Here is a 27,944-nt window from a genome sequence, read left to right as displayed (position 1 = left end):
CCTTGGGTAAATCAGAGGAATTTCTAGATTTTTCTGAGTGCTGTGAGCTCTTGCTGTTTTCCGGTACCTACTTCCTGCCATATCTAAAATAACAGCAGCTGCATGGGCCTGATAGAGAAGTGCTCCAGGGGACAAATTCTCACAAATGGGGTGGGAAAGACAAAAAAAAAAAAAGAAAGAGACAGTTATTAGGGAGCTGATAACATGCACAGCCAGCATCAGATTCATTGTTAAGAGTCGATAGTACTGTAGGCTGTGGATGTTGTTGTCAGAACAAAACAATCCCTGTGAAATGGTCATGGGAATGATAAGTCCCCATGTTTACCGGGATAACAGAGGTAGCTTTACAGTACTTGTCCTATTGTATGGAGTATCAGGCCTCGATTAGCTAATGTCTCTGAGGGCTAGATAAGCCAGGATGAATGTCCTGTGCTAGAAGCTTGCATGCTTTCTCTTTGTCATGGCTATCTATGGATAGCTGCAATAGAAAGCCTTGCACACATCAGAGACAAACATTACAGAAAATGGAAAACGGTTGAAATTATCCAGTTTTCCACAGAGAATGCATGGTGCAGTGTTGTCATTGTTTCACGATGGACCGAAGCACAAATGAGCACAGCAACTTAAGAAGACCTCCATAATGGCACAAATTGACCTATTTTACAATGCACAGAAGAAAACAAGACTCCTGGTCTTGGCCACATAGCCAAAGTTTGGGCAGAACTTTTAAATTATTTGCCAGATATTGCTGTGAAACAACTGCTGAGTAACTGGTTACTCCAGGAGAGAAATTCCTCTTTCCTACTGGTACAAAGGGAGACAGAAACAGGTGCATGCATTGCATTCATCCCAAATATACCCTATGTTACACCCTACTTAGTGTGAGAGCATAGCTCTCCCAGAGATCCCTTTGGCTTAGGCCATGTAACCAACACAAACATTGCTTTAAATATTAGCACACTCAAACAACCAAGAGGAGTCCAGTGACGATTCCTGCAAGCTCTGCAAGTCAGTCACACTACATACATGATACAGACAGCATTTCAGATTATTGTATCACTGTTAACCTTTACATTTTAATGTAATAAAATCCTTTATCATTGCTCTGTGAACTGTAACTTGTGTTTGCAACAACTCTGGGCCCTTCACATTTTGACCCACTACCAATTTTTCATGTATATACTGGTTGGTTGTCTTTTATCTTTTTTCATACAGAAGACTTTTTAAAGAACAGAAAATGATAGGTTATCTTGTCTGAAAATACGAGTTTGATCCAAGAAGCACAAAGGAATTCCTACTGATTTAACTGTATTTTCATCAAGCCCTTACTAAACACAGGCAGATGTGAAGCAGGTCTACAGAGATGTAGGGTACAGGCCTGATGGCTTGGCAGGAAAGAATCACACACTGCAATGCAAATATGGCACTTTGCTGATTATCCCTTAACCATCACTTAAATCATAGAATCATAGAATCACCAAGGTTGGAAAAGACCTCTAAGATCATCCAGTCCCACTGTCCACGTACATGAAATAATCGTTTTCATGCTGACACGCAAAAAAGGAATCTAGATCACTTCTTTTTGTAGGAATTTTGAATCACACGCAATTTCTGATGTCAGGAGACTTACGTCTGATACTCAAGAAGTACTTCTGATCCAGAAGTAGACAACTTTTCTGTATTTACATCACCATGTTGGCTTTAATGCACACACTTGCTGTTTCACTTTGATCACAGGGCCATGCAGGTTCTAAATCATGTCTCTAGGCCTAAAAATCTTTTTTCCACTTGTTTAGCTTGAGTACATAGTTCAGCTGCTAAATTTTATTTGTTACAACAAGACAGTGTTCTGCTACACAGGTTTTCCCTTCCCTACAAGAGGCTCCTTAAAACACAAATCAACTCTGGTTCATGTTCAGTTATTACCAACTAGAATTACAAAGTGGCCAAGTTTAGACAGACTAGAAAACACTTTCTGGCCTAAATTCATAAAACCTACATCTATTAAAAACATTCTTTTACCAAAGAAACACAGTGAACAATACAAGAAATGTTCTATTTCTTGTATTTCATTTCAACCCAAGTACAAGAAGTTACAAATGATGAGGTACTACCAGTTCTGTTTTAAAAATTGTTATGGCTAAGCTGTAATACATATGCTTATGCAATAGTATATTAATGGTCAACTTGTTAAGGAATTTAGGAATAGGATTAATCAACTAGATTAGACTATATCAGGTCACAGAAAGAGAATAATCTATCATTATTTTCAGCTTTCATTCAAAAAAGAGCAACCACAGTGAAAGTCAGAGGCAGACTCAAGAGAACCATTACAATTATTTACTGTCATGAGACTGGAAAAAAACAACACAGTTTCAAGTAATACAACTTGGACTTCAGACAGATAGGAAAGAACAGTTCATTTTATGCAACAGATCATAGCCAAATATTAAAATATTTTGGAAAAGCCCTACTTTTTTTTATTCTACAAACCAGGAATTCATTACTGGTATACCATGAAAGTTAACGAAATCCATTCATACAAATTAATTCACTTTAGCGATTTCCACTGGCATATGAGAAACAAATACAAGTCTGTAAAGGAAAGAAAAAAAGATACATAGAACTGTCTGCTTGTACTTAGTGAAGTAATCTCAAGTGAAGATGTAGCTAGGAGAACCATCTTTGCAGCTAGAACATTAATTCTTAAAAAAAGTATTAGTTACAAGCAGGTAGAAATCAGTGCAGATGTCCTGTACCGCAATGAATAAATGCTGATTTACTGCAGTTGCCTCTATCAAGAATAAATGAAAGTTTTTCCACACTAAGATTTGCACTTTGCAGCAGCAGTGTGCAATCCAGACAGACATTTTTTCCAGTTCCTGAGAAATATTTGTACCTAGACACTTTAAAGAATTCTTGCAATCACTTAAGGTGTGTGTTTTTTTACTTATTGAGGTGCTTCTCCTCAATAAGAGCTTTACATATAAAATTCAATGTCTTCAAACAACTTTCTGAACACTGACAATTCAGAAGAGGCACAGGGAGGCAGTGACCAACATTGCTCAGGGAACCATGCACAACAGAAAGCATGATACAGCCTCACCTGAAGTCCTGTGAATTTGTCAGCTGTTCCCTGAAACAAGATTTTAACTGACAGCACAAAAATTACATTGACTGCTGCAGAAATTCAGATCTCTTTATCAAGGAAAACATAGATTTAGCCACCAAAACATGTATATAGCTGGTGATGTCTAGCAAGCTGACTGGAGATTAAGGTCACAGCTCCCAGGATTAGATACGGGCAGTCTTATCTCTACCACCTTCCTGACTGAAATACAAGAGAATAAGTTTCTGTTTCAAATTTCAAAAGCAGATTTTTTTTTAATGAATATTCATCTAACCATCAAAGGAATGGTCCATCCATTTGAAGTTTTCTTAAAAGGGAATCTTGCACCTCTATGATAGGTCTGTTTACATTTCAGACTCTATTTTGTGTTGAGGGCTTTATAATAATAAAATCTGTCCTAATCTGTTTGACAAGGGCAGGCCCTGTTGCAGTAAACTAGATCATGGGGGCAGAAGGTGCATTTTGCAGCATCCAGCAGGATGGAGACCTCAGGCAGTAGATCTTAATAATCAACAGAAAACGTCTGGAGCAACAGTTGCATTTGGTTGCTGCTCTGGTTTAAAATGGTGATGCTCCCAGTAATGAAACTCAATGGTAGGGATAAGATGAGAGAGATGAGAGAGGAGTTTTCTCTTTTATTTCAGTAGATTATTATTACCTTTTTAAGTATATGAGTGATTTTGGTCTGGAAACACTTACAAATTTTTGATGAGACTATGCAGTCCATGTGTTTTTCCCAAGTTAATATTAAATATAGCTCTGGAAACTTCAGCAGATGTTTCAATTTTTTTCCTAGTTCCAACCTTAAAAAAAAAATATATATATATATTTCGCTACTACTTTGTCTTCATTTAACTAGTTGACTCTAATTGATTCTTTAATGCAGTGACTCATAATGTGTTTTGAATCTTCTGTTAATTTACTTGTGATTCTGCTATTATTTCCCGTGATTTAACACATCCTGTTTTAGAACATCCATCAAAGTTGATGGAAAATTTTTTCATGGCATTTGGATCACATCCTGACTGTAATTTTAATGCCATCTTTCTAAAGTTGCAAAGTAAGGGGATTTCCTGTTTTATTCTTCAATCATATAACTTTGAAAACAAACTTCTAAAAATCCTTCTCTGCCTTGTCAAAGGCCAATCTCTTCTACTCCTAGAAATGTTATTTTCTCTGCATAATTTCTATTGAGAAAGAGACAATGAAAAATCATTTATCTAATTTTTCTCTGATTTTTAAAGAACACTCTGTTATATTGTAAACGAAATCTTAATATAAAAGATTCTCACTAAGTTCAGGTGATGCGACTGTATTTACTCAAAGAGTACTCTCCATCCCCTTATTATTTTTCCATATTTTTGAGAATTTGTGGGGTTCCTGCAGGTGCTCGCTCCATTCAGTGGTAATTCTGAGGCTGTCTCCATGGCAATAAAGCACAGAGGTAACTCCCATGGAAATGCTGCCCCAGTGGAGCTGTGTCACTACAACCTCCTGCCCCTATGCAGTGCAGTAACCTCACTACAGATCAATATTGACATCAGACTGCTGCTTCTAAATTGAGCAGTAACAAATACATGCTCTCCCCAGGCAGATCAAACAGGCAAGTTCATCTGTTCTTAAAATGTGCAACTTTACCATTATTGTAGAATTATTAGTTTCCATTACCTAAATTAGGAGGACCATAGCAAAGATGATTCATGTTTATCCTTGGTGTAACAGTGGACAGTAGTTCATGAAAGTTTTTTTAGGTCTCATTTCACCTGCTTGAGGTTAATGCTTACTTCATCACCTCCTTTCATTTTTCACTACAGGTAAATTACTTCGGGGCAAAACAGAGCATTCTTTAAATATACTTCCATATGGCAATCAAATCCTGAGCTATTACTACTCATTTCTACTATTTGAGTTTTAGACAAACTTCTCTCACACCCACAATCACCTTTTCTCCTCTTCTTCCAAAATTCATCTTTTTTTTTTTCTTGAATGAGGATGCTGTATTTAACTTTCCTCTCATTTCTCTTTTTCTCAAGCTTTCTTTTGTTCTAGCTATGTCACCAAGTAGTTTCACAGATTCTATGTCTGAAACATTCAAATGTGTGCTAACCATTCCACAGTGACATGAGAAAGTTTCCCTTTATTTAGTATGTTCCCCACAAGAATGTATATACATTGTCTGTGTTGCAGAAGATGCTTTCCCATTACTGTGTCCTTCCAAAACCTTATTCCTCAAATTCAGCATAGCTGGTTCATTGTGAGTACTTTAGTTTACCACATTTGAGACTCCGAGTACCACTAACCTGAAGACATACCACTACAAGGGGAAGCTGCCTGGACAAGTTGTTAAGGCTTATGCAGATGCACTGAGGTGAAAGCCCTCAAGCAACTAGCTGAGTCCAAGTGCAGCCTGGAATGTGGTGGAACATAGCTAGGGCTGGAAAAAAGCCAGCTGAGAGGAGTTTATCTTGATTAGTTGCTTCAATTTTTCAAAAAGAATAGCAGGATAATAAACAAAATCATTCAGCAACAGTGACAACTGCAGCTCAGAAGCATGCAAGAGCATGAAGCCAGATTTCAGAGCTGCTAAGGGCATTTCAGTTCAGAAACTGAGCACAGTGGAAGTCCCACAGAATGGGCTTTTCCTCTTGACCTCAGGTTTCTAAGTTTTACTTAAGAGACCCTCCAGGAGTAGAACTGACTCTCAGCCAACACACCTTACAATAGGCAAAAGAATTAGCATACTAAGTCTTGTATCTCATTACATACATATTTTTCATACATACATATTTAGGCTGCTAAAGAAGTACTTTCTCCTATTTATTGCCATGGAAACTACAACAGATATAGGAAGAACAATAACACTATTTGATAGAGCAGACTCACACCTACAAAAGACTTTTTCAACACTGTCACCACCATTAGCTATGCATTTTCACCAGAGCCTGCATGCTGCACTTGTCAAAAACTTGCACCTGTAGAAGTGACCCACTCTTGATGTCACCATTGTGGAAATCTACCACCCCACCTCACTGTACTCACGCCCTCTGTTTGGTCTCCATATACATTCAGCAAGCGTCAATGAATGTCCATGGGTGCAATTTTTTCCACACAGAGGAATTCAATGACATATATCTGCTTCGTACACACTTCCACACCAGATGCCATTTTGTCAGACTGCTCCTCTGCTGCTATCTGTCACACAGCAACAAAACCTAGTGGAATACTGGCAGGAAGGTTCAACCTCTACTGCCATACCACCATCATCTGCCACTGAGACTGTGGGTCAACATAATAAAATAGGAGTCTACTTTCAGAGAAGCCCATCATATATGTGCACACATACGTATATATTCACACATGTACATTATGTATTTATGGATTCCCATATACAGGACAGAAATTAAAGTTTAAATAAATATTTTTCAGTTTTCCATTTTTTTGAGGCTTTACCTGTGACCCAAAATGGATTTTTATCTACTTCTTAAGTAGTTTGCACAAGATTTTATTCACAAGATGGCGATGTAATATGTTTTTTCCCTGAAGCACTAGAAAAAGAACTGACTGCTGCTCCCAGGGTATCAAAATTGGTTAGTTATATCCATTGCAGTATCTATCCTGGAACCACAAAGATGGTAAACACAACAGGTATGAAATGGAATAAATCTTTAGCCTTAGCTCCCACAGAAAGCTAACATCACGAAAAATCTGGACAGCATAAACATGAAGTGTAAATACTGTCTTCTGCATTCCCATATGAATGCAGAAGGCAAAAACAAAGCAGAAAAAAATAATACTGGGCAAAGGCAAGAGAAGAATGTTCTTTTACATACATGATGTTTGGAAACACAAGTCATAGCTACATAAAGATGAAATAATTTAATCTACTAACTGTGTACTTTAACAGCCTGTATATTTGGTTCCCAAGACCATTCATGTGCTTAGGGTCAATACAGTCTGGGATTTTTCATATACTTTCAGGACCATCTCACTTCCTGACACTTGTCTTGCAGTAGGCTTGTAACTATGGAAAATGTAGAAAGCCAGCCAACCAAGCCAAGTCAGTAGAACAGGGTTGGGACAGCTTTCTGGTTTGCAGACAAATCCAACCAGGTTGGTCAACAAGGAATAGATCCATAGTTTATTTATTTCTTACTTACTGATAGTTTCCAAGTATTTTCAACATTTAGACTTCGCAGGCCTTTTCAGTTACAGAGGAGAAGGGGAACATTTTGAGGGTCTGTTTTTTTTCATAAGCTTCCTCGCAGCCCAGTGATAAGCCTCATGTGGAAAGCATGCTCCCTCTTGGGTTGCAATCAGCACTAGCTCCTCAGAGAGGAGAAAAGATCAGGAGCCAGGTTATCAAACAGCCCACTCTCAACAGTGATGGTCAAGCTACAAGCCCACAGTTATCCAGCAGATGCAGACAGCACAATTGACTGTGCAGCACATGAATCTCCTAGAAAAATCTCCTTCTCTGAATGTCTATCTGCAACCAGATTGCAATGAATGCAGCTATTATGCATTTTAACTACCAGCCATATGCCTGGTCCTGTTCCCAATAAATCCAAAGGGAACAGTGTTATTGACTTAAGTGGGAGCAGAGGCAGGCCCTCTGCCACTTTGCAGTCTAGCAACATTACAGCTTGCTAACACTCAGCCAAGAGCACTGTATGTGAAGTCAGCAAGTTTGCTCATGAGAGCACTTCCTCTGACACATATATGTTTTCTGGGCTAAGTAAGGGTGTTGCTTCAGCCCAAGTCTACTAGTTGCAGCAGAGGTCTTTATGATACTCTCCATGTAGAAGAGGGATTTTACAAAGCAACTTCCCCAGCAGTGTTTTGCCAGGAGGGATTCAGGACATGAGAGCATGGAGGCCATCCATGAGCCACACAGTCACACCTGGCCAACTAACACTGCACAGCTCAGCAGAAATGTTTCAAACAAACAACATATTCCTAAAATGAATCGCATTGGAACAAAGCTTTCTCAAGAAGCTTGTGCTTCTGCAAGCCACATATTTTCTTTGGCACTCCTCCAGGCTTAGAAGCAGATGTAAATGTTACAAAGGCTCAGATACAGCAACTTCTTCTCCCCTGATCGCCAAGGAAAACTTACAGAAAATAACCCTCTAAACCTTTACCATTTGAAACAGCAATGCCAACACCCATTATGATTGAAATAGGAGAATGAAACAGACATGGAAATGGGGGGCAGTTTTTCCCCAGTTAATTGGACAGTGACTACGAGGGCCACAGTGTGAAGCTGGCATCCAGTAAAACAGAGGCAGTGCAACGCTTCATCATCTATATGCTTAACAACATGAAATACTTAATGTAAAGGTATGCATGCAGATGCACATCAAGCAGAGGCTGGCTGGGCTTTGTGCACTAAAAACACTCGGGGATATCAAAGCAATGCAAAGCATGGCCTACTGATTTCTACAGCTTTCTATTCACTTTGCCACCCTGCTGGTCCCAACTTCTTTGTCTCAAGTGTCTACGATCACTGAATGAAGATGGAAGCACTCAGGACTTCCCTGAAGATGCTGGATGCTTTCTTGGAAGCCCAAGAATCAAGACCTCCATGGATATCAAAGGTCACTGGTAGACTGCACAGGTACTGCAATTAGAGGCAGTCAGATCTGCTCAGAGGGCACCCACACACCAGGACTGGAGGGAAACAGGAAGTGACACCTAGTCTTATCACCTAGCCCTTTGGGGACTTCCTTCTGGCGAGCCTTCGGGGAGACTCAATTCACTTGAACTTGCTAAGAGCAGCGAAACTTCATCCCTAGTCCAGAGGTGTGTGGTTTTGAGTAACAGGGCACCCCTCAAATCCAGACTCACAAGTCCACCAGAGATCTGATACTAACAAATTACTTCAGTCCTCCCTTACTCATCACGCACAAGCGAAGTCCCAAATGTTAACAACTCAGCATGTTTTATCACAGTAGCATGTATACTTTCAATCATCATTAGAAGTGAGGAGGGTCTAGGGGCAGGCACCAGGCCAGATTAAGTAAAACTTTCCATGAGGACAGATATTTGTTTTTTCCCAGAACTGCTACTCTAGGCCAAGAAGCTCACACGAGCCAGACTGAAGTGTAAACAGTGTTACTGGACTTTGCAGACTACCTGCATGTTGCTCTAATGACATCTGGACTACTGAAAATCACAGAGCGCACTCCGGAGTTTTCAAAAGCATAATTGTGGCAGCAGCAGACTAAACTTAATGCCTTAAGAGCCAATCACTTTAATCATGACGCTGAGATGTATGAAAAAAGATACATTTCAGCAAAAGAATAATTCTGTCTGCTATAGTTCCTGTTCAAATAAACTATATCACCAAACCACGTGCATCTGAAGAATACAGAGGAATAATAAGAAAAAAAAAAAGAGAACATATGGTTTAGGGGCAAAAAAATTTCATATATACAGTACAGGAGATATATGGACTTGTCAGACATCTAACAGTCCAACACTCTGTAAGCAATTCATGGGAATGACATTAGCAATAGCTCATATTACATCCAGGAGTTACAGCTTTTACTGCAAAAGTTATTTTTAAAAGAGTCATGTTTAAAATGAAATGACTGGCAGGGCTGCAGCTTTCAGTAACACTTTACCTGTGGTTTTGCCACTTTTACATACTTATTGGAGGCTTAATGCTCCCAATTTACCTTTTCAGAGTAAAATAAAAGTTGCAGTGAGTGCATTCATTGGCACGGTACTATAAAACTCACAGCTGTGCAAAGACAATCACAAGAACAAAAGCCTCCTTGTTTTAAAAAAGATGAGATGGTTTTGATACTTTCTGTTAGCCATGTATATAAACATCAGATATCTTTGTTTATGGTTTAAGTATATTCATCTATCTACATAAAGATTTATAGTTCAGATCAAGTGAAGATCAGGATAGCAACTTTCATGAAAGCGTCTGTGTGGAGAGGAGGAGGCTGACTTAATACAGAAAACTTCAGACGAGATCTGTCTTTCAGATATTGTTATTCCAGTTCTGGGATCTACATAGGATTTGGGGCATTCTGGAAACCAGTTTTTTAAACTGAGGTCGTACTACAGTCAGTGGTAGCTTGCTGCTGCCTTCAAATGGCTGGGACTTCATCTCAAAATTTTAGATTAGAACTTGGTTAAAAGTTGAAGAAAGCAAGGCAAGGCCCTCTTCAGTTTCGTAACTCAAGTGTACCTTTATTGAAGAATCCTCCAGGGTGCAGTTTTGCTTTTCATTAAAAATTGTTTTCATAAAGTTCTATGCATTCATATAGCAAGTTGAGATCAAAGCATGTACACCTTGATAGCTGCTGAGAACATAAATAATACACCTTTTTCCTGTTGGTACCAATGTGTTTCCCACTAGCTCTTTAGAAGCAGCCTCATTTTCATCTGTAATGAAAACTAATTTCTTTGATGTTTCTAATGGCAGGAAATAATTTCACAATTGAGTATCATTCTGCTGCAGGTAAAAACCCCACAGCTTGTGGGAGTGCCAGTTACAACCTGAAAAATGTTTCTTGGCATTAGCATACCTAATTGAACTCTCCATTCTGGTGAAGTAAAAAGATGGGAGATTCTGTGTTACACCCAGACTACACTAGATCCAGGAAAGGGAAATGGGGATAAGGTAGGTGATTTCAAGTCACCTTTAACATCTCCTGTTGTGAGCCTGGCTGGTTCCCAGCTGCCTGAATATCCTGAAAGCTGTGTGAACACAGGTCCACCACCTTTGGCTTGTAATTTCTTCTACTACTAAGAAAAGTTACCAAAATTTGGAAAAATTATTTGCACTTACACAGACAAAAGAAAAGAAGTAGGATTATTTAAAAAACACACTATCACAACTTTTGACCCAGGTCCCTATTAAAGAGCTGGAGAGAGGAGCTACTCAAAAGTAAGACATAAATTAAGGTAAATTTTCACATCCCCTTGACGTAATTATTGGTTCAAGGGACTAAGGAGGGTTTTCATCATCTCACATTTTCCTCAAACTGGCTGTCTCTTAGGGCATTGTTAATTCTGTTTTATTCCTCCAAAGGCTGTACAGCACTTTAGATTCATTGATCCCCAAATAAAATGTTTACTATTAAAAGCAATAATATGCACATATCTGTGCTGAAGATGTCCTTCAAGCAGACAAATCAGGCTGTCTGTCTACCCAAGGATTTTCCATGGGCTCCACAACACTAGCACTACTGAAAGAGATCTGAAAGAGGAAAATCATGTAATCTTCGCTGTCTAGAGCAATGACAGTATAGGCATGCAGAGCCAGCGTTAGCAGTGGAGTGGTCTGCCAGGGTGCCCCAGTGTGCTGCAGGGTGCTGCAAGAACTTCTGGCAAGTAGGACAGTGTACACCATCTTCTCTATTGCAAGGAACCAAAAGAGGACCAGCACCATGTTAGATTTCAACAGCTTCATCAGACCAGCACATCAAATCTTGCTGTGAAAGCATCAGCAGGAGTCAGCCAAAATCTTTGTTTGGAGGCTGAACTCATAATTATTTGAAATGACTGCTGGTATACAAGCCAGATAGTTTTCAATATCAAGAGCGTAGCCATAATATATCAGGTATCACTTTATGGGGTGAGTTTGAAATATGTTATACATTTTGAATCATATATGCACATATTGAAATGGACAGCACATTTAATGAGTAACCCAGGTGGCTACTGAAGATTTTGATTTAAAACAAGATTGCCAAGACCAAAGCTTACTTGCCAAAATGAAAATCTCTTTGGGTGCTCCCTTTATATCAGTTCAGCTGCCCACCATTATAGAAGCAGAGAAGTGTTATGTACAGGATATATACTATATGTACTCACTGACTGTTTTTTTCCATCTCTCCAGTATAGATGGTCTATATTTGGAGTTACTCCAGACCACAAAGAATGAGTATTGCTTTGATCCCATAAACTGAAACTAAAAAATTTCTGTTTATACCTGTTCCAAGATTGCTATATGTATTTAGTTACATAAATTAAACCTCTCCAGATTTTTTTTTTTCCAGGAATACAAGCAACCAAAACTTTACTGAATATCGTCTGGCACAGCCTGTTAGATATCTCATTTGTCCAGTAGTCCCATAAGTATGTTAGATGTCTTTATCTCACGCTTCTCATTAAGTACTTTCATGTAAAGCTGGAAGTAGTAAGTAGATACAAGAAACTACAAATATTTATTTGTTTGTTTGTTTGTTTATGGAATTAAGGTTTGTGAATTCAATTTTTAGTATCATTATAACGTTGCATTACTTTTAAACTATTTTAAGGATGAGGGAAAGAGTTGATATATTTAGAGTAATATAGAAAGAAAGCAGTCGAGTACCTCTGACATCTCTCTAGCTCTCATATTTATATCAGGTACAAATATTTAAAAAAATAAAAAATAATTTAAATTATGCTATATAATTTAAAGGTGGATACAATGTAACAATAAACAATGGTGATTGCTTAAAAGCTCCTATTCTAACAAAAAATAAAAATCAAGCACATGTAAAACCCATTCTCCCTCTGGGCAGTACCTTATTCCCCAATTTAGTACCAGAGGTCTGAATTAAACAGCTCCAGGCACAAAGGCACTGTACACATGGTGTATGTATCTCACTGAACATCAACTACTGGGACACCAACTGCATAGGTTTCTAGGTAGTCACCAGAGTGGCCAAACTGTCATTTGAGACTGTGTCAGGAAGCCAAGACTTTTTTAAGTAAAGAGTGAGCATGATATGGGGATTTTTTGCTGAAACAAGATGAGCTGATTAGATATTTGCTGAGGAAGATAAAATGACATCAGATGTGGCTGCAAGTCTTACACACTCTAGACTATGGGTGAGTTGCTTGCCACCCAGTGTAACCCCACTACAAAAGGCTTCCTGCACACCTAATGGGCTGGACCCACTGACTGGACTCATGGAATGCAGTTCCATGAGCTGATCCAATGGAAAACTGTGTAGATTTTACTATTCCTGCTGAGATAATTTTCTATTAGCCTGTTCTGCTGCTACATAATTAACTGATACTACTCAAAGGAAGCAGCAAGAGCATGTGGCTAAGATGGACTGATGCAACCCTTTCCATGGAGAGCCTATAAGTTAATTAGATTAACTGTAATGTGAAAACATTATCTGCACAGGTTGTTCTAAGTTTGCCTCCATGAATGCATGGATGTAAATTGGCTTTGAACCTGACAGATCTGTGCTTCTGTGTAGTGTGTCTGAGGTATGTCAGCGTCCTGGCTAGTACATATCCCACAAGATGTGGTTCCAACCTCCAGTTCATCTGCTGCAGTTCCTTTCTCAGACCCAATACAGAGACGAACATGAAGACAGTAGTACTCCTTTCCTGACTTCTACAAGGGCAAAGCACAAATACAGTGAGATATGACATAGATAGGTAACAGTAAGCTCATGTGATCTGGGCTGCAGTAATTTGCAACAGACCTATGTATCAGTTTAGACACAGAAAATTTAGCTCCTCTAGTTACCATTTCTGGTTATCCATACAATAAACTGCTATTGGTTTTGTTTTTTGTTTTTTTTTAATTACACAGATTCTTCTTCTGTTATATAGTGTTGCCATGACTGTTACATCTATATATATATTATTGGCTTATCATTCTTGTGGTCAGCCGTGGAATAATTCTGATAGCCTGATGGATGCCAAAGGGAAGTATGTCTGGATTTAGTGAACTGAATAGATCACCAAAAAGTCAAGTTCATATATCAGTGCAGATGTACATGGTGGCTTCCACAATTACTTCTGTCTAACCGTCAAATGACTGGTGTTCATGTGTGTCCAGAAGAGAGGATGGAACAGAAATGGGTAAGGACTAAGCCATTTCTGCTTCATCAGAGAGAATGGACATTGCTAAAAAAAATTAAACTTCTGTCCCAGATCACACTGCAGCAAAGTTTCTGTGATCCTTCAGGAGAAACCTGAAATAGACATGGTTGGTAAGCTCTGCTCTCCATGTCTGAGCTGCAGTCAAGTCCCTCCAGCAGAGATGAGACAAAGGTGGGTTTGGTAACACTGTGACAGAAGTGCTTACTGGATTTTGGAGAAGTAAGGCAGAAAGACTGCCCATTCTTTGTACTTTTCTAGAAAGACAGCTATAGACTAACTGTATACAAATAACTTCAATTTTCTTTCAGAACCAAAATCTGGGCATGATTTTCTGTTCTGGTTTGTGTACATTTCTTGTTTGGTTTGTTGAAAATTTTACTCCTCACAGCGCAGATATGTTGTGAAAAATGTACAGCACATGAAGATAATGTTTCAAATGATGCGTTGTGCAAAAATTTAGTGAACTGAACTCCTAATTAGGGAAATTCCTCAGACCTGTCCATCATGTAATCAATAATAAATTCTGTTGAGAAAAATGTTTTTCCCAGAGTTGAAAATCAAAAGACTGTAAAAACCCAAAACGTTCATTTATAATCCTAATTCACTGAGTCATGTTGCTTAAAATAAAAACTTTTTTTTTTTTTTATTTTGCAATGATCTGTCTTAAAATTCTCCCTGAAAGACAGTTACATTCAGATGTTCATTGGCACTGATTAATTTCAGTGCCGCCGTTTCAAAGGCATTTCTTTTTCAAATAGCATGGTACGGTATGTTCTATAAAGTTATATGGCCATTGGAAGGGAACTCACGTACTGCATTAAGGTGAGGGTTCAGAATGCTACTGGGATACTTAGCAGCATGTGCTAAATCACAGTTCAGTGAGGTCACATAATCAAATTCCAGATTACCCCTTTCATTATGCTCAGCTAATAAATCTTTTGTAGCTGGAGTCTGACAAGTTCATCGCAGCATTTTAATATTTCAGTGGTGCATGTAGAATATATATGCATAGAAAATCTTACAAAAAAAAAAAAAAAAAAAAGCATCAGGAAGTCCTCAACAATAAAAAGAAGTAATATGCCACCAGACTGAAAAGTTATGCTGAAAGATGCATCACTATTTTTAATTTAAATTTTCTCAACTGAAGGAGAGCAGTTTATCATTTAGTTCCAGTGAGAAATTTTACTTCATTATGGACAGAACAATGTTAAATATGTTTTCACTGCAGTTCCACGAGTCACTGACATAGGCATAAGCCAAGACCATACAGTTAAGATTATTGCTGTGTAGCTGTTGGTCATGCAGCTAGCTCTATGGTAACTGACAGCATTAAAGGCTTAGATAACATGGTTTCGTTATTTCAAGTGAAACTGAGAACCTTTTTCCATATAGAGCAAACTCAGCATAATTCCACCAGGCTGTTAATTAAACTTTTTTTCTGCCCAAATTCAAAAGGAGGAGGAAGTTAAGGGAACTCACTGATATAGCAACATGGTTGAATGCAAACCTCTACGCTGTGGAAGACGACTTACCATCATCCAGGTACATCTGGTCCAATTCCTCAGGTTCTCGCTTGATCGTTACAGGAATAGGGGCCAAATTATGATTACTTTCCTCATGCAACTCTGGCAATGACAGTGGTTGGGTTGTTGGAGACTCATTTCTGTGAACCTTCGGCAGTTGCTGCTGCTGTTGACCCATTATGGATGAGTGAGTTGGACTGCAGGACTGCAAATAGGTTGGCTCTTGGGTAACAGATGGAACTGGAGAAGAGGGACTGTTGGGATAGAGTGTTTGTTGATAACCAAGGGGACAGCTACTGCTCAGATGTTGACTCACCTGCGGCTGCAGCATGATGTGAGATGATTGCTCGGGGGAGCTTGGGTGCACAACTATAGACCTTGGCACTTCCTGTATGGTGGGGACACCTCCAGTGGGCTGCTGAAGTCCGAGGTGACTGTGGCCTGGGTTGGGGATGCACTTATATGGAGAGGATGAAAGGTCATGCAGCTTGGGGCTTGCGCTGGGAGAGGGTGACATCACCGCGTTCCTCTGCTGACAGGAGGCGAAGCCAGCCATGAGGCACGAACCAGGATCAGGGGGCATCATGATCTGCTGGCTGTAGTATGGTTTAGAGAGAGGGCTTAAGCCTTGGTTCATTGGTCCACAGGTTTGAGCAGGCTCATAGTCATCTGTGGGTTCTGTTTTTATAATTGGAACTGTTAAAAGAAAAAAGTTTTAAATAAACATGAGCTGCATATTGGTATGATCAAGTTGGCTTGTGGCTAGGATACCCTTTGCAAAACAAACAATGTCTTGAATAAGACTCTGTGTGTCTTTTGCCTAGTTCTCCCACCCTATAAAAAAAAATGAATGAGTCATCAGCACAAGAAAGTCACAGCTGGTTCTAATATTGAAAAGGACTATTTTCTTTGGACTCTCCTCCAGCACTAATGTGCTATAAAAATCTATTTGCGAATAGCTGTGCTTCAGTGGAAGCTTTGGACCCAAGGGCTCCATGTATTTGTAGTAATCAAAGCAAGAATTTTAACTTGGACATACTGCTGCATTTCTACGGCTACTGATGGCCCATTTGATAAATGTCTACCCATTTGGTAAACTGGAGCATAATAAGGTAGAGATGGAACTTCAGAGTCTAGCAAAAACATAATTGCAAAGATAAAATACAAAGTACTACATATAATAAATTTTAAAATACAATTAAGATATTTTTTGAAAGAGTAGAATTTGATTTGTTTAGGTTTTACATGATTGTATTTAATCTTGCTAAACAACAAATGAGTATAAAATACTCAAGAAGTTGCATCCAACTTTTCATGATTCTAAGCTGGATCCAATCTCAGTGCCAGCTCCTAAAAGGTGTTAACTCAGCCTCTGGATACCAAGAAATACTGATTCCTGTTCTACATCTCTGCTTGCTCTATCTGCTGTCTCAAAAGAGGTCCTAATTGAGCTGTTAAACCATGTCTTGAAACGGTACCAGCTCATGGACAAAATGACTCAGTGAGTATCAATCCAGTCTTGAAAAACACAGAGCTGCTTTCTCAGAGAAAGGATCTTCCCTAAATCAATGTGCCTTTTTCACATTAACTCTCTCAAAACATAGAGGTGTGTTTCCTGGTTCTCCCATAACACATGCAGTTCATAAGTAAAAGATATCACTTTCTCTATCAGGTTCATTATAAACAATAGGGCCACGTCAGTATGTAGATGCATTTCTTCTAGTCAGATGAAACTATAAGGCATACAACAATTGAGTTTGGATGCCTCATGCCATTTAATCTTCTTTCCCAAAAGAGATCCACAGAACAGCCATAGCTTGAATGTGTTGTTGGAAATGTATGGTGATGGCAGAGAATGTCTGTTAGAATACTAGAATAATGAACCTATAGAAGCACAATATTATTAATGAAACGTTTGTACAGCTCAGCTCAGAGCACGCGCTTGTCATGAGTGTTTCTGTGGCTTTATATGCATGTTTATTACTAACATCCTTGTCTGTAACTGGCTCTGAAAGTAATGCCTCCTATTTATTTCCATGGAAACTGCAGTAGGTACAAAAAGCATAATGACAATATTTGATAGAGCAAATTCTCAGCTACAAAATGCTTTTTAAACACAGCCACCACCATTGGCTATGCATCTTCACCAGCCATAACAAGATCTTGCATACTGTGCTCTTAAAAATCTACATCAGCAGAGGTGACTCACTTTTGCTGTCACTACTGCTGATGAAATGCATCACCCCCTCACTGTGCATGCATCCATTGTTTGGTCTCCATAAACATTCAGGAAATGTTGGTGAACATCAAAGGGTGCAATTTTTTCCTCATGGAGGAATTCAGTGACACACATTTGCTTCATGTGCACTTCCAGGTCAAATGCTGTTTTGTCAGTCTGCCCCTCTGCTGCCATCTGTCACACAGCAACAAAAGGTAATGGAATACTGACAGCAAGGTTCACCCTCTGCTGCCATACTGCCAACATTCACCTCTGACATTATGAGCCAACCTAATAAAACGGGAGGCACTATTTTTGGAGCCGCCCTTATGGTCTCCAATCATTTGTTACTATGTTGGCGTATGAGTCTTTTGAACTCATAACAATGCATGTCTGAGCATGTGTACCTTAAAAATCTTTTCTAACGCTCACAAATTTCTAACGCTGCTAGTGGATGCAGTTCACTACCCTTGTTTTACAGCCCCCTAGGCTCTTGTTAACTTTCCTCCTTTTATGTTCTTTTATATATAGATGCTTGCAACACTTGTTTCAAGATTTCTATCACCCCTAGTAAAAACATGTCAATATATGTAACAAATGCAAAGGTGCCACTCCGGAAGAATGTGCTGAGGATAACAGACTGTCACTGGATTCCTCATTATTTTCTCTTCATCTGGTTGTGTGCTGTACACTGGCTAGCACCACTACTAATACACTTAGTTGAAGAGAAGCAGAATCCAGGTTTGGAGACAGCTTTATAAAACCAGTATCACACCCTTTATGAAAATGCAAGACCAAAGAAATGCACCTAGATAAATATAGAAGCACAGATATAGTAAGAAAATACCTTTAACAAGTTCCTGAGCTAGCAAATATTCTCATATGTTTTATATTAGGTTCACTGTACTAGCACTAACCACAGCACAGCTGGAAATATGATGGCTGTTGAACACTGAATTTTCCCAATATATCACTGTTATAGAAACACCTGTGCTAAATAATTTCAAGCTCAACCACTGGCAATTCAACTGCAATAAACCCCAGTGCTGTCTGACTTGTTATAACCCAGGAAAGGATTATAGCCCTGGTGGCACACAGGACTGGAGAGAGGAGGCTTTATGGTTCCTGCTCTATGGCTGGTTTTTTTTCTTGTAGCTCTTTGCTACCTAGCTCACCAGGACACTTTCTGTCACTACACTTTGGATTTTTTTCTTTATAAAACCAATGCCACGGAGTCAAATTAATGATCATGAACACTGTTCCTTGTTTTGCTCTCTTTGTAGAGGCTGAGAACCTTAGCTGGGGCAAATAATTGGAGCAGCTGTGGATACAGCCCTTACAAGTCCATCTGCACTATCACAGTATCTTCCTCTAGGTGGGAATCGGGTGGATTCCTTCCAAGCAGGCAGGAACAATTACAGCCATTACTGAATTAGCATTACCACTTTCCTACTGACACGTTTGATTGACAGCACAACTTTACAGACCTGAGCTAGAAGTGTTCTCATTCTCAAACATATCCCTTTGGAAGCACAGTGCACTAACTGCCATAAAGCACATCCATTTGCACTGTCACTCACCTGCAGAAGTGGGTACTTCATGCAAAGAGTTGTGATGTGATACACAGAGCACCATTAATTTTCTCAGAATTAATATTTAACAGAAAACAGTATTAGCCTGACTAACTTATAGCTCAAAGACTTCAAATTAGTCATCATCTTAAATTACTTGGTAAGAACCTGCCAGCTCAAAGAGCAGGCCTGGGCCGGCACTTAGCAGAACAGCCCCACAGCTGTTCAGAATCTGCAAGCACTTTCAGAAGAAACTCAACTATTTGTTAAATTCAATTGAGCCATAACAAATGACCATAAGCTTTCTGTCTTATAGATATGCTGTGTTGCAGAGATAACACCCAATTTTGTACACTCTCAGCTGACTAGAATGAAGAATTGTGTCTGAATTTGCCTGAGATTTTCCAATAATGAATTTCAGCAATGATGTCAGAATTTGCGAAACTGTAAACAGAAAGACAATGCACATTTTCTACATAAACTCATACTCAAAAGAATGTCATTTAAGAGTCCCTACTCAGCTGAAGAATCAGGGCCTTGCTATAAACAGGAAAAATGTGTGTAAACTTAGCTGCTATGGTTAATTTTTAAATGCTTCTTACTTCATAATACATAAGGTCAGATGACGGAGGATTTTAAATTTCCCTCAATTTTGAATACTAAAATAAGACAGAGCTCAAAGTTCTAAATTAGTCTCATAAGCGACTTAATCTGTGCTAATTGGTTTTAAATGGTTCAATAATGCCTTCTTAGGCTCAGGACTTGTGTCATTATGTCATCTAATTTAATATGAAGTTATAAGAACTGCATGTTGGCAGCATACCCAGCTATAAATCAAAGCTACCTCCAATTCTTACTCAGAAAGACCAGGGTTATGACATCATACCGAAGCACCGGGCTGAAGACAATGGCCCTCTGTTTGGGTCTGAATGTGAGAGAAATATTTCAGCCAGTTCTACAAGCTCATGTTTAAATGAAAGGCTTTTCTAGCAGGTAAAATGTTAATATATCAAGCCTTGAAGAAAAATAATAAATCATGAACATTCAGTAAAGAGAGTCAGAAAGTGCTTGAATATAAATTACATATATTTTTGACAATTCTAACAAGCCTGTTTGCTTTTACACTTTGGCTGTCCAGATGGGTTTTTAAATTTTTGGGGGGAGTGCTATTAAAATATGTGAACTGAGAAAATATAACCATATGAATTAAACAGATGTTTATCCTGATTAACATTAATCTAACAAATTCCCATTTCCATGTAGTATTATCAGTGCAGGTATTTATGGCACTATAACGTATTTATTTTGCCCTCAGTTTCATTGAACCTATCAAACAGAATAGTCACTTTTCACGCTGCAGACTGTGGTTATGTCTAAAGGTATGCCTTTGCTTAGCATATAAAAGTCAGAATACTACTTTTTTCATCATGTCCACACATGCATTTCTTCAAATTCTGGAATAAATATCTCATAATTGCTTAGAATTTGGGACAAGACTTTCAAAGAACACCAAGGGATTAAATGGTCCGAATCTCCACTACTGAGCTGAGAATTGAACTACCATTTGTGCCTCTACAAACTTCCTTTGTAAGTCAGTTTTGATTCAGGCAGTACATCTTGTACAAGAAGATGTTCACTCATAAGACGTTGCTTCAGTTAACCCAAATGCTACTTCTTCTCTGCGGCTGGCTGACTAAAGGCAGGTACATCTCCATGTGCATCTTAAATGTTCTGGATTTGTGCAAGACAAAATCCTAGCTGCGGTGGCAACGTTGGCTTGAGTGGAGAAAGGATCTCACTCCGTGTTCTGACTCTGGTGCTGGGGAGAGGCAATGGGCTGTATCTGTGAATCTGTAATCTCCTTCTGTAGCACCAGACCAGGAGTAGGCCAGCAAAGCATCTCAGCCTACCCACAGCCCTGGCAATTTCAGTTATGGAGGAGTGGGCATTGGAGGATGGAGGACGGCCCAGGGATCTTCTGGGACAGCCCCTATAAGGCTCTTTGCAGACACTGCAAACTGCATGTATTTCCCCAGGCACCAATTAAACCAAAATTAAAGGTCAATCTAGTATGAGACCTTTGCTTTGTAGCTACAAAGCACAGTGTATCAGAAACAAAGGGATCTGTAGGCAGAATGTGTGCAATTCCAGGTTTTAGTACCTAAGTATCTGAATTCACTGACCCTTCCCTGATTGTACATTAACAAAGCATCCCACAGACCTTCATTGAGTTATCACACACCCATTATAGAATGGTGGCCTTGTCCTCTGCATAAGCTTGCAGGGACAGAGCTATAGAAGGCTGTATGGGTGATCTCTTGGGCATTTTATTTCTGTGCTACTGTGGGAGCCCGTTCTGCCTCTCCAGAAGAGCGTTGGCCATGCTCCTATTATTCCTGATTGAAATTCTTGTCTTACCTTGCCTAGACAAAATGGGGTTTTCAATGAGGCCAAATTAAAGATTTTAAAAACTTTGATCAAAAAGCACAAATATACATATTTCTACCTAGCAGGAAAGTTTATAAAATTATCTGAAAGAAATGTGTGAGAACAATTCATACTCTTTTAGTATGAGTTCATTTAATCTTCTATGTTATTCGACAGAAAGGTGTACTTTCTCAGTGAGCAAGGTGGTCAATGTCCACTGTTCCACCTGCTGCTACCTTTCCCCACACCAAAAAACACCTGGACCCATGTGAGTTGCCAGGGTGCACTGCCTCAGCACCATTGCTTTGCATCCAGCCAGCCCTGCTGCTCTGGGGAGCTGCTCCCATTGTGCCCCCTGCCACCGAGTGCTGCTCTCAGACTCACAGGCCAGCTGTAGTGAAGGAGAGAGCATGGCTCTGCATTCTGGCAAGATTTTCTGCTGCTCACTGGGAAAACTACCTCTAACACATCTCCCTGTCTTCTTTGGCTTTACATGAATATATTTTTGTGTGAACAAATGCATATGTATAGTTTCATACAATAATAGCATCTAGGTAGATGGGAGACTTGTGCATAGAAGTCTACCTAGAAACTTAGGCAGTGCCATTATCTGATTAGAAAGTGCTTTCCTGGTAACTCGATTACTAAATGCTTTTCAACAGCTGTTAAACTATTAGGCTTTCCAATTCATATTTATGAAACAGAAGATTTTGCAAGGTTGTTTGGTGTACACACCATAACCCAAAGTGGGAGGGGAAGAAGGTAGGTGGAGGGCAATTGATTAATATATTAGTACAAAAGACAAGAATTCTATTAGATTTATTTAAAGAGAAAAAGGAAACATTCTTAGAAGGCACAATTCCTTTCCTATTTTTTAATGAAACCCTGCAATGATGAAAAGGATAAATCAAGTAAAATTCTTTTTTTTCCCTAAATATGCAAAAAAAAAAAAAAAAAGCAAAACCTGTGAAATAAGTTACAACTTCACTTGCTACTTCTTTTTTAAAGGCAAAGTCCTGCTGTTTTTTAATCTCTTAAGTCTCCTTGACTTTATGAAACTGCTGCAGTTGAGATACTATGGCTTGAGCTGTTGGGATGCTGCTTGAAATCCAGGATTTTAATCCAGATGCCTGACTGAATTGGATTTCTTGTTTAGATACCAGATGAAATTTCTCAAGATTTCTTAAGATTGTACCTCTTTATGGCAAATACTGCTCTCCGATGAAGGGGGGAGATGATTCAGATTAACTACTGAAAACTAACACTACAGCTTTACCTGCTGACAGGAGTCCTGGCTGTTTCGTGTTGTGTCCACATGGACTGCCTACTGCTGCTCCTCCAGCACAATACCTGGCCTCACTGAACACCTGAAGCTGGAGCTTTTACAGTACACACCTCGACTGCACTGGCAGGGGATTTATATGCCATTTCCGCCAGGCATGTTAAAATTCACCAAAGCAAAGTCTTTTCAGCTTGATGATATGGCATGGGAGGGCAGGGGCTGTAGGCAGAATTCCCCAAAGGCAGCAGCAGGGCACAGCCAGACATTTTAACAGCTCTTGTCCACCAGTAACTGTGGGGGAAGAATTGTGGGGACATACTGGCAGGAGGGAATCCTCACTGCCCAAATTCTGGTTAACTAGCTAACAAAACTCACTTTGTATACTATAAATGTTTCTGTACTCCCAGGCCTCCCCTCAGCTCTTGCAGCACTTGCGGGCCCAGCTGGAAATTGCAGCACCATGTACTGTGAGTGGCTTGAAGGACTTCTGTACTGCACAGCTTTTCTACCCCAGACCATGCTGGGCTCCCTGGTCACAGAACTGGCTCTTGCCCCATGTGTTGCATCCTCGCCCTCTTGCAGAGTGGCTTGGGCCTGGCTGACCTCAGCCATCTTGGCTCTGACATCCTCTTTGTTTTCAGGGAGTGATGCAGTCCCTCCCACTGTTGGCAAAACACATCCTCCCCATTTATTTCACTTACAGCAGCAGTGTGGACCATATCCCCTTTAGGATCAATCACTGGGCTAGATGAATTATGATGATCAGCCACTTTAGGAGAACAAAAATAGCCATCTCTGGTAATCCAGCTCATGTAATTCTAAACTTAATTCCCCCTTACACCAGTTTTACCTTTTGGCTTTTAAGCTAACTGGAAGATCCTAAAGCCCTATGCTTGCTAACATGTACATGTAAAATAACTGTGAAGTAAGGGAGGGATTTCTTAAAATACTCCTGCAGAAGGATTTGGCAACCACAGCTATGAATCAAAACTATGGGGAATATTTGAAAAGGGGGATGCTGCCTGAGGACAGTCTTATGTGTTGGAACTTAATTGTTTTCAGCTGTGACAAAGCTGGCTGGTCACACAGTCAAGGGCACCTATATAGTGCATGTCCACCCCAGCCCTTTTCAGGGACATCACAACAAGTAATGCTCCTTCTTGGTATTCCACAGAGAGGTATAGTTCATCTCTGACGAAGGATCAAAATAACTGCATCTGCAAGTCAGATGCACCTGGCTGGGCTCTGGCTGACGGTCAAGACACAATCATCTGGACAAAGCATGGGCTGCTCCAGCAGAGACTAAGCAACAGGGAGGAGAAGTACTCAACAGTGCAAATGTCTCTCCTCCACTAACATCCTGGACCTTGCTCTACTGCTGAAATGGAGTAGCAAGGCTGATGGGCCTGGTGATGATGAATGTAACGATCCTCTTAAATGGAAACAGGACTCTGACAAAATCTTGCCTGCTTTTTGTTACTCTGTTAAATGTCAAAAGTAGCCATCAGTCACCTAGCAGCCAGAATGAAATAAACTTAACAGCACATACTGTAAAAATGAGCAACCATGATTCATATTTTCACCATAAAAAAAAAAAAATTAAAAAATTCCCTCGGGGCCAGCCCCCCCTTCCCTTCCTGCTCTGCGCAGGCTTTGCAGTGATCCAGCTGTTCCCTGGGCTTAACAAAAAGACTTGCAGCAGGTCCAGGGCTTCAGGCCTGGCTCCACTGCACTCACTTGTCCAGTGCAGATCCAAACCAGGTCTGCATGTGATGCACACTTCCTCACTTTCATGCCTCCTTTCATGCTCGTTTTCACCTCCTCACTTTCACCCTACAGCCAGGCCAGCTACAAGGTGCCTAGGAAGGGTCTGTGCCTGCACTGCTCAGGGTCCTCAGTGGTGGGCACTCACTCTTCCTCACTGTGCTCTGAATTTCACCCGGGCCCCATTGGCTCCATGCCTTGGTCAGCAGCATTGCTCCACTCCTTCCCCGACCCTCCCCCCTCCCCACCCCAGCTTGTGCTTTCTCCTACCTCACTCCCCAGCCGCAGCACAGGAGCATTCCTCCTTGCAGTGGCAGTCACACATCCTGCAGTTTGTGATCCTTTCACAACTCAGCTCCACTTCCCTTTCCTTCCCCAGCACCCCCTTCTTGTGGCATTTTTGCAGACGTGGCTAGGTAAATAATTCTGCCAGACTTGACATGATAATTGAGCAAATATTGAGAGCTGAGAGGTGTCAGCAAAAGATCACTAAAACGTGTGCTCGGTGTCGCATTAGAGTAGCAATGCTTTGCATCCTCATTTTATTGTTTTCTGTTAATGTGACCAACATGGTATTGTCACTCAGAAAGTGAGCTGTGGGCGGAAGAAGTGAGGTTAAACAGAAGCACATCTGCTAAATGTAATCACTAGAAAACTGCTGAATATACTCATCTATAGCACACTCGAGATAATTTTAGAGCCAAGGCAGGAAGTTAGTAAGATGCTGACAAAAATGCGCAGTGGGCACCGCTCACCATTTTCAGAAGCACACTAAGAACTTTCTTCACTTTCCCACTGCTGGGCTGCGAACAATAATAAGACACATCCAGTCACCACAAGCAGACTCTTGGCACAGCCCAGCACCCATGCATCCAGAGACCCTCTGCTCCTACCAAGCCCCCTAGTCTAAGCATCCAGACTTTGAAACATAAGATTCCACCCCAGCTTATGCAGGTGCCGGCACAGGAGCAAAGAAGTTTCAGAAAATCTAGATGTACAAGTGAAGTCTATGCTCTTGAAAATCTGGCCCTACAGATGGCAAAACACATATCGAAGTAAAAACTGCCCAGCAAAGTAACACCACTGTAATAAATACTAGAAATAGTGGATTGATTTTTTTTTTTAATAATGATTTGAAAATTAAGAAGCCTGACAGAAACAGAAACTGGAAAAGCTTTATCATCTACACTTTGCAAAAGCTAATTTTTCATTCCAGTGAACAAAACACATCAACTTTTTTTTTTCCCATGTATTAAATATTTCCTGGACAAACTGGCCTGTATTTGCTTTGTCAAATATTACTATTTGAGTAAAATACAAATAAAACTGTTCTATGTTCACTACTCTTTGTAGTATTTGTATGGTATTTGTCAGATAACAGAATCATAGAGAGCATTAGCATCTATCTGCAAAACAGAAATTCAACTCTTATCATTCAATGAATTATTTAAAATCTTCTGCACTCTTGCATCTGTGCCGGAGAACGCCTTCAGCTTTCTTAGCAGATCAAAGCACAGGATTTTGAACCAACAGCGTACGTATCAGACTGTGTGCTTCTTCATCTTCTGGTTGTACTTCAAATGCTAACTCTTAAGTCTAGTGACTTCAGAAGAATATTCCTCCTGTATGAGAGGCATATATATGCCAATGGCACAATAAATTCACATAAGAAAAATGATACATAGTCAGAAACGTAAGGGAAAAAAGAGCATTTTTCTACAAGTTCAATAATGGTATTCTGAAATGTCCTGCTGTGCATAATAGAGTCAACAGAGCACAGCTGCACAGAGCTACAGCACTGGAGGGATTCTAAGGCAGAATATCCAAGTGTTTGTGTTTCGTGCTTTGTATGGATTTCTGACTGCAGTTTCTGGTACTGGCCCTTCCTTCTTGTATTCTAATGGGATATGGCAGTGCAAGACACATTAGTACTTACCACATGAGCTGTGGGGATTCACCTGTGCCAGAATGGTAAGGAAACAACTTTTATTTCTGTGCCAGGCATGTCTGGGGAGTAGTCTGGAGAACATAAAGCTTGCAGACTCCAAGACAGAACTGATATGCAATTGCTCCATGATGCACAATAGCGAAACACTACTAAAAAATGCTATTTGCAGCTATTTATGTACAATACAGACACATACAGGATTGGGGATAGTTCAAATTCAGCAGAACTGGACCAGTAATTCAAAATTTCAATTAAAAGAGGATTACAAGTACTTAGGTTTACAGTCTGACCCCAGCCTAAGACTTAAGCTGGCCCATTCTCCAGACCTAGTCTCTTATTTTTGAAGCCTCTACTTCGTTTAGATTTTTTTTTTTAACTTTTCATTTATAGAGCAGTAAGGTTTTCATTTACAGAGTATTTCTTTTCTCTGTGAGGCAGGAACTTGTTTTCACCACGTAAGCTCCTGCACTACAAAATATTTGAGTGCAGTCCTGCCATATCTCCGCAGCACAGTAGAAGCCTTATGGCAGCGAAACCGTAACAATCTGCTGGAGAGGGCAGTTTGTGCTGGCTGCGTGTCACAGAGCTGTACTCCATGAAGACACTCCAGGACCATCCACTGGAGGTAGGACGAGTGACGTCACATGCCCCTGGATCCACTGGCTGTTTTCTCCTAGGAAATGAGGAGAAACAGGAGCTACAGGAAAGCAAAACTATTGCTCAGCAGTCTGGGTGGCAGCCACACAGTCAGTCCTTAGCTCTCCATGTGTGTTTGTTCTGCTGGTTGCAATTGCCGGCGCATGCACAAACTCAACCCAGGAGCATGGCCTCGGGGTTTGCACAATATTTGGGCTATATGCATCCATATACAGTATTTTACTTTGGCACAGTCTAGTTGGGCTTTAAAATATATCTAATGTGTATTATGCAGCTTTGAAAAAATCTTCAATGCAGAAACACCAGCAGAATTATGGGAGGCAATTAAATGTTAGTATTTTGACTAAAGCACTGAATGAGAAGCTTACAGGATAACACCTATTTCTGTAAAATCACATTTTATACTAGATATCTGTTTTGACATTTTCTTGTCAAAAACGCTACATCATCTATATTTGTGGAATTTATTTAAACAAGAGGCAAAGTGTTACCTGGACAAAAATATTGCTTATCTCTATTCCTTTTTTGTACTTAATCACACAGTGGTGGTTGACTCAAATACCTTTTCCT

At 39.9% G+C, this 27,944-nt stretch overlaps 1 protein-coding gene across 5 annotated transcripts in view; it reads right to left on the bottom strand.

Annotated features, from left to right (window-relative positions):
- Window positions 1–27,944, bottom strand: part of NFATC1 (nuclear factor of activated T cells 1) — a 116,490-nt gene that overhangs the window by 16,363 nt on the left and 72,183 nt on the right. Inside the window, exons 9-10 of one of the 5 annotated variants that reach the window (XM_065753015.1) lie at window positions 15,824–16,203; window positions 15,517–15,712 (exon numbers count right to left, since the gene is read on the bottom strand). In XM_065753015.1, coding sequence (XP_065609087.1) covers window positions 15,517–15,712; window positions 15,824–16,203 — 576 coding nt within the window. Of the gene's footprint in view, window positions 1–15,516; window positions 16,204–25,019; window positions 26,392–27,944 lie in introns of those variants that run through there. The other 4 variants (XM_065753016.1, XM_065753014.1, XM_065753017.1 and 1 more) reach the window with 4 other exon arrangements.

This window comes from Cyrtonyx montezumae, unplaced genomic scaffold, assembly GCF_038088225.1.
Source record: "Cyrtonyx montezumae isolate F1298 unplaced genomic scaffold, pur_monq_1.0 scaffold_8, whole genome shotgun sequence".
NCBI classification, from domain to species: domain Eukaryota; kingdom Metazoa; phylum Chordata; class Aves; order Galliformes; family Odontophoridae; genus Cyrtonyx; species Cyrtonyx montezumae.
Note: the sequence above shows the minus strand (reverse complement) of the source record. Positions and strands in the feature narration are given on the sequence as shown.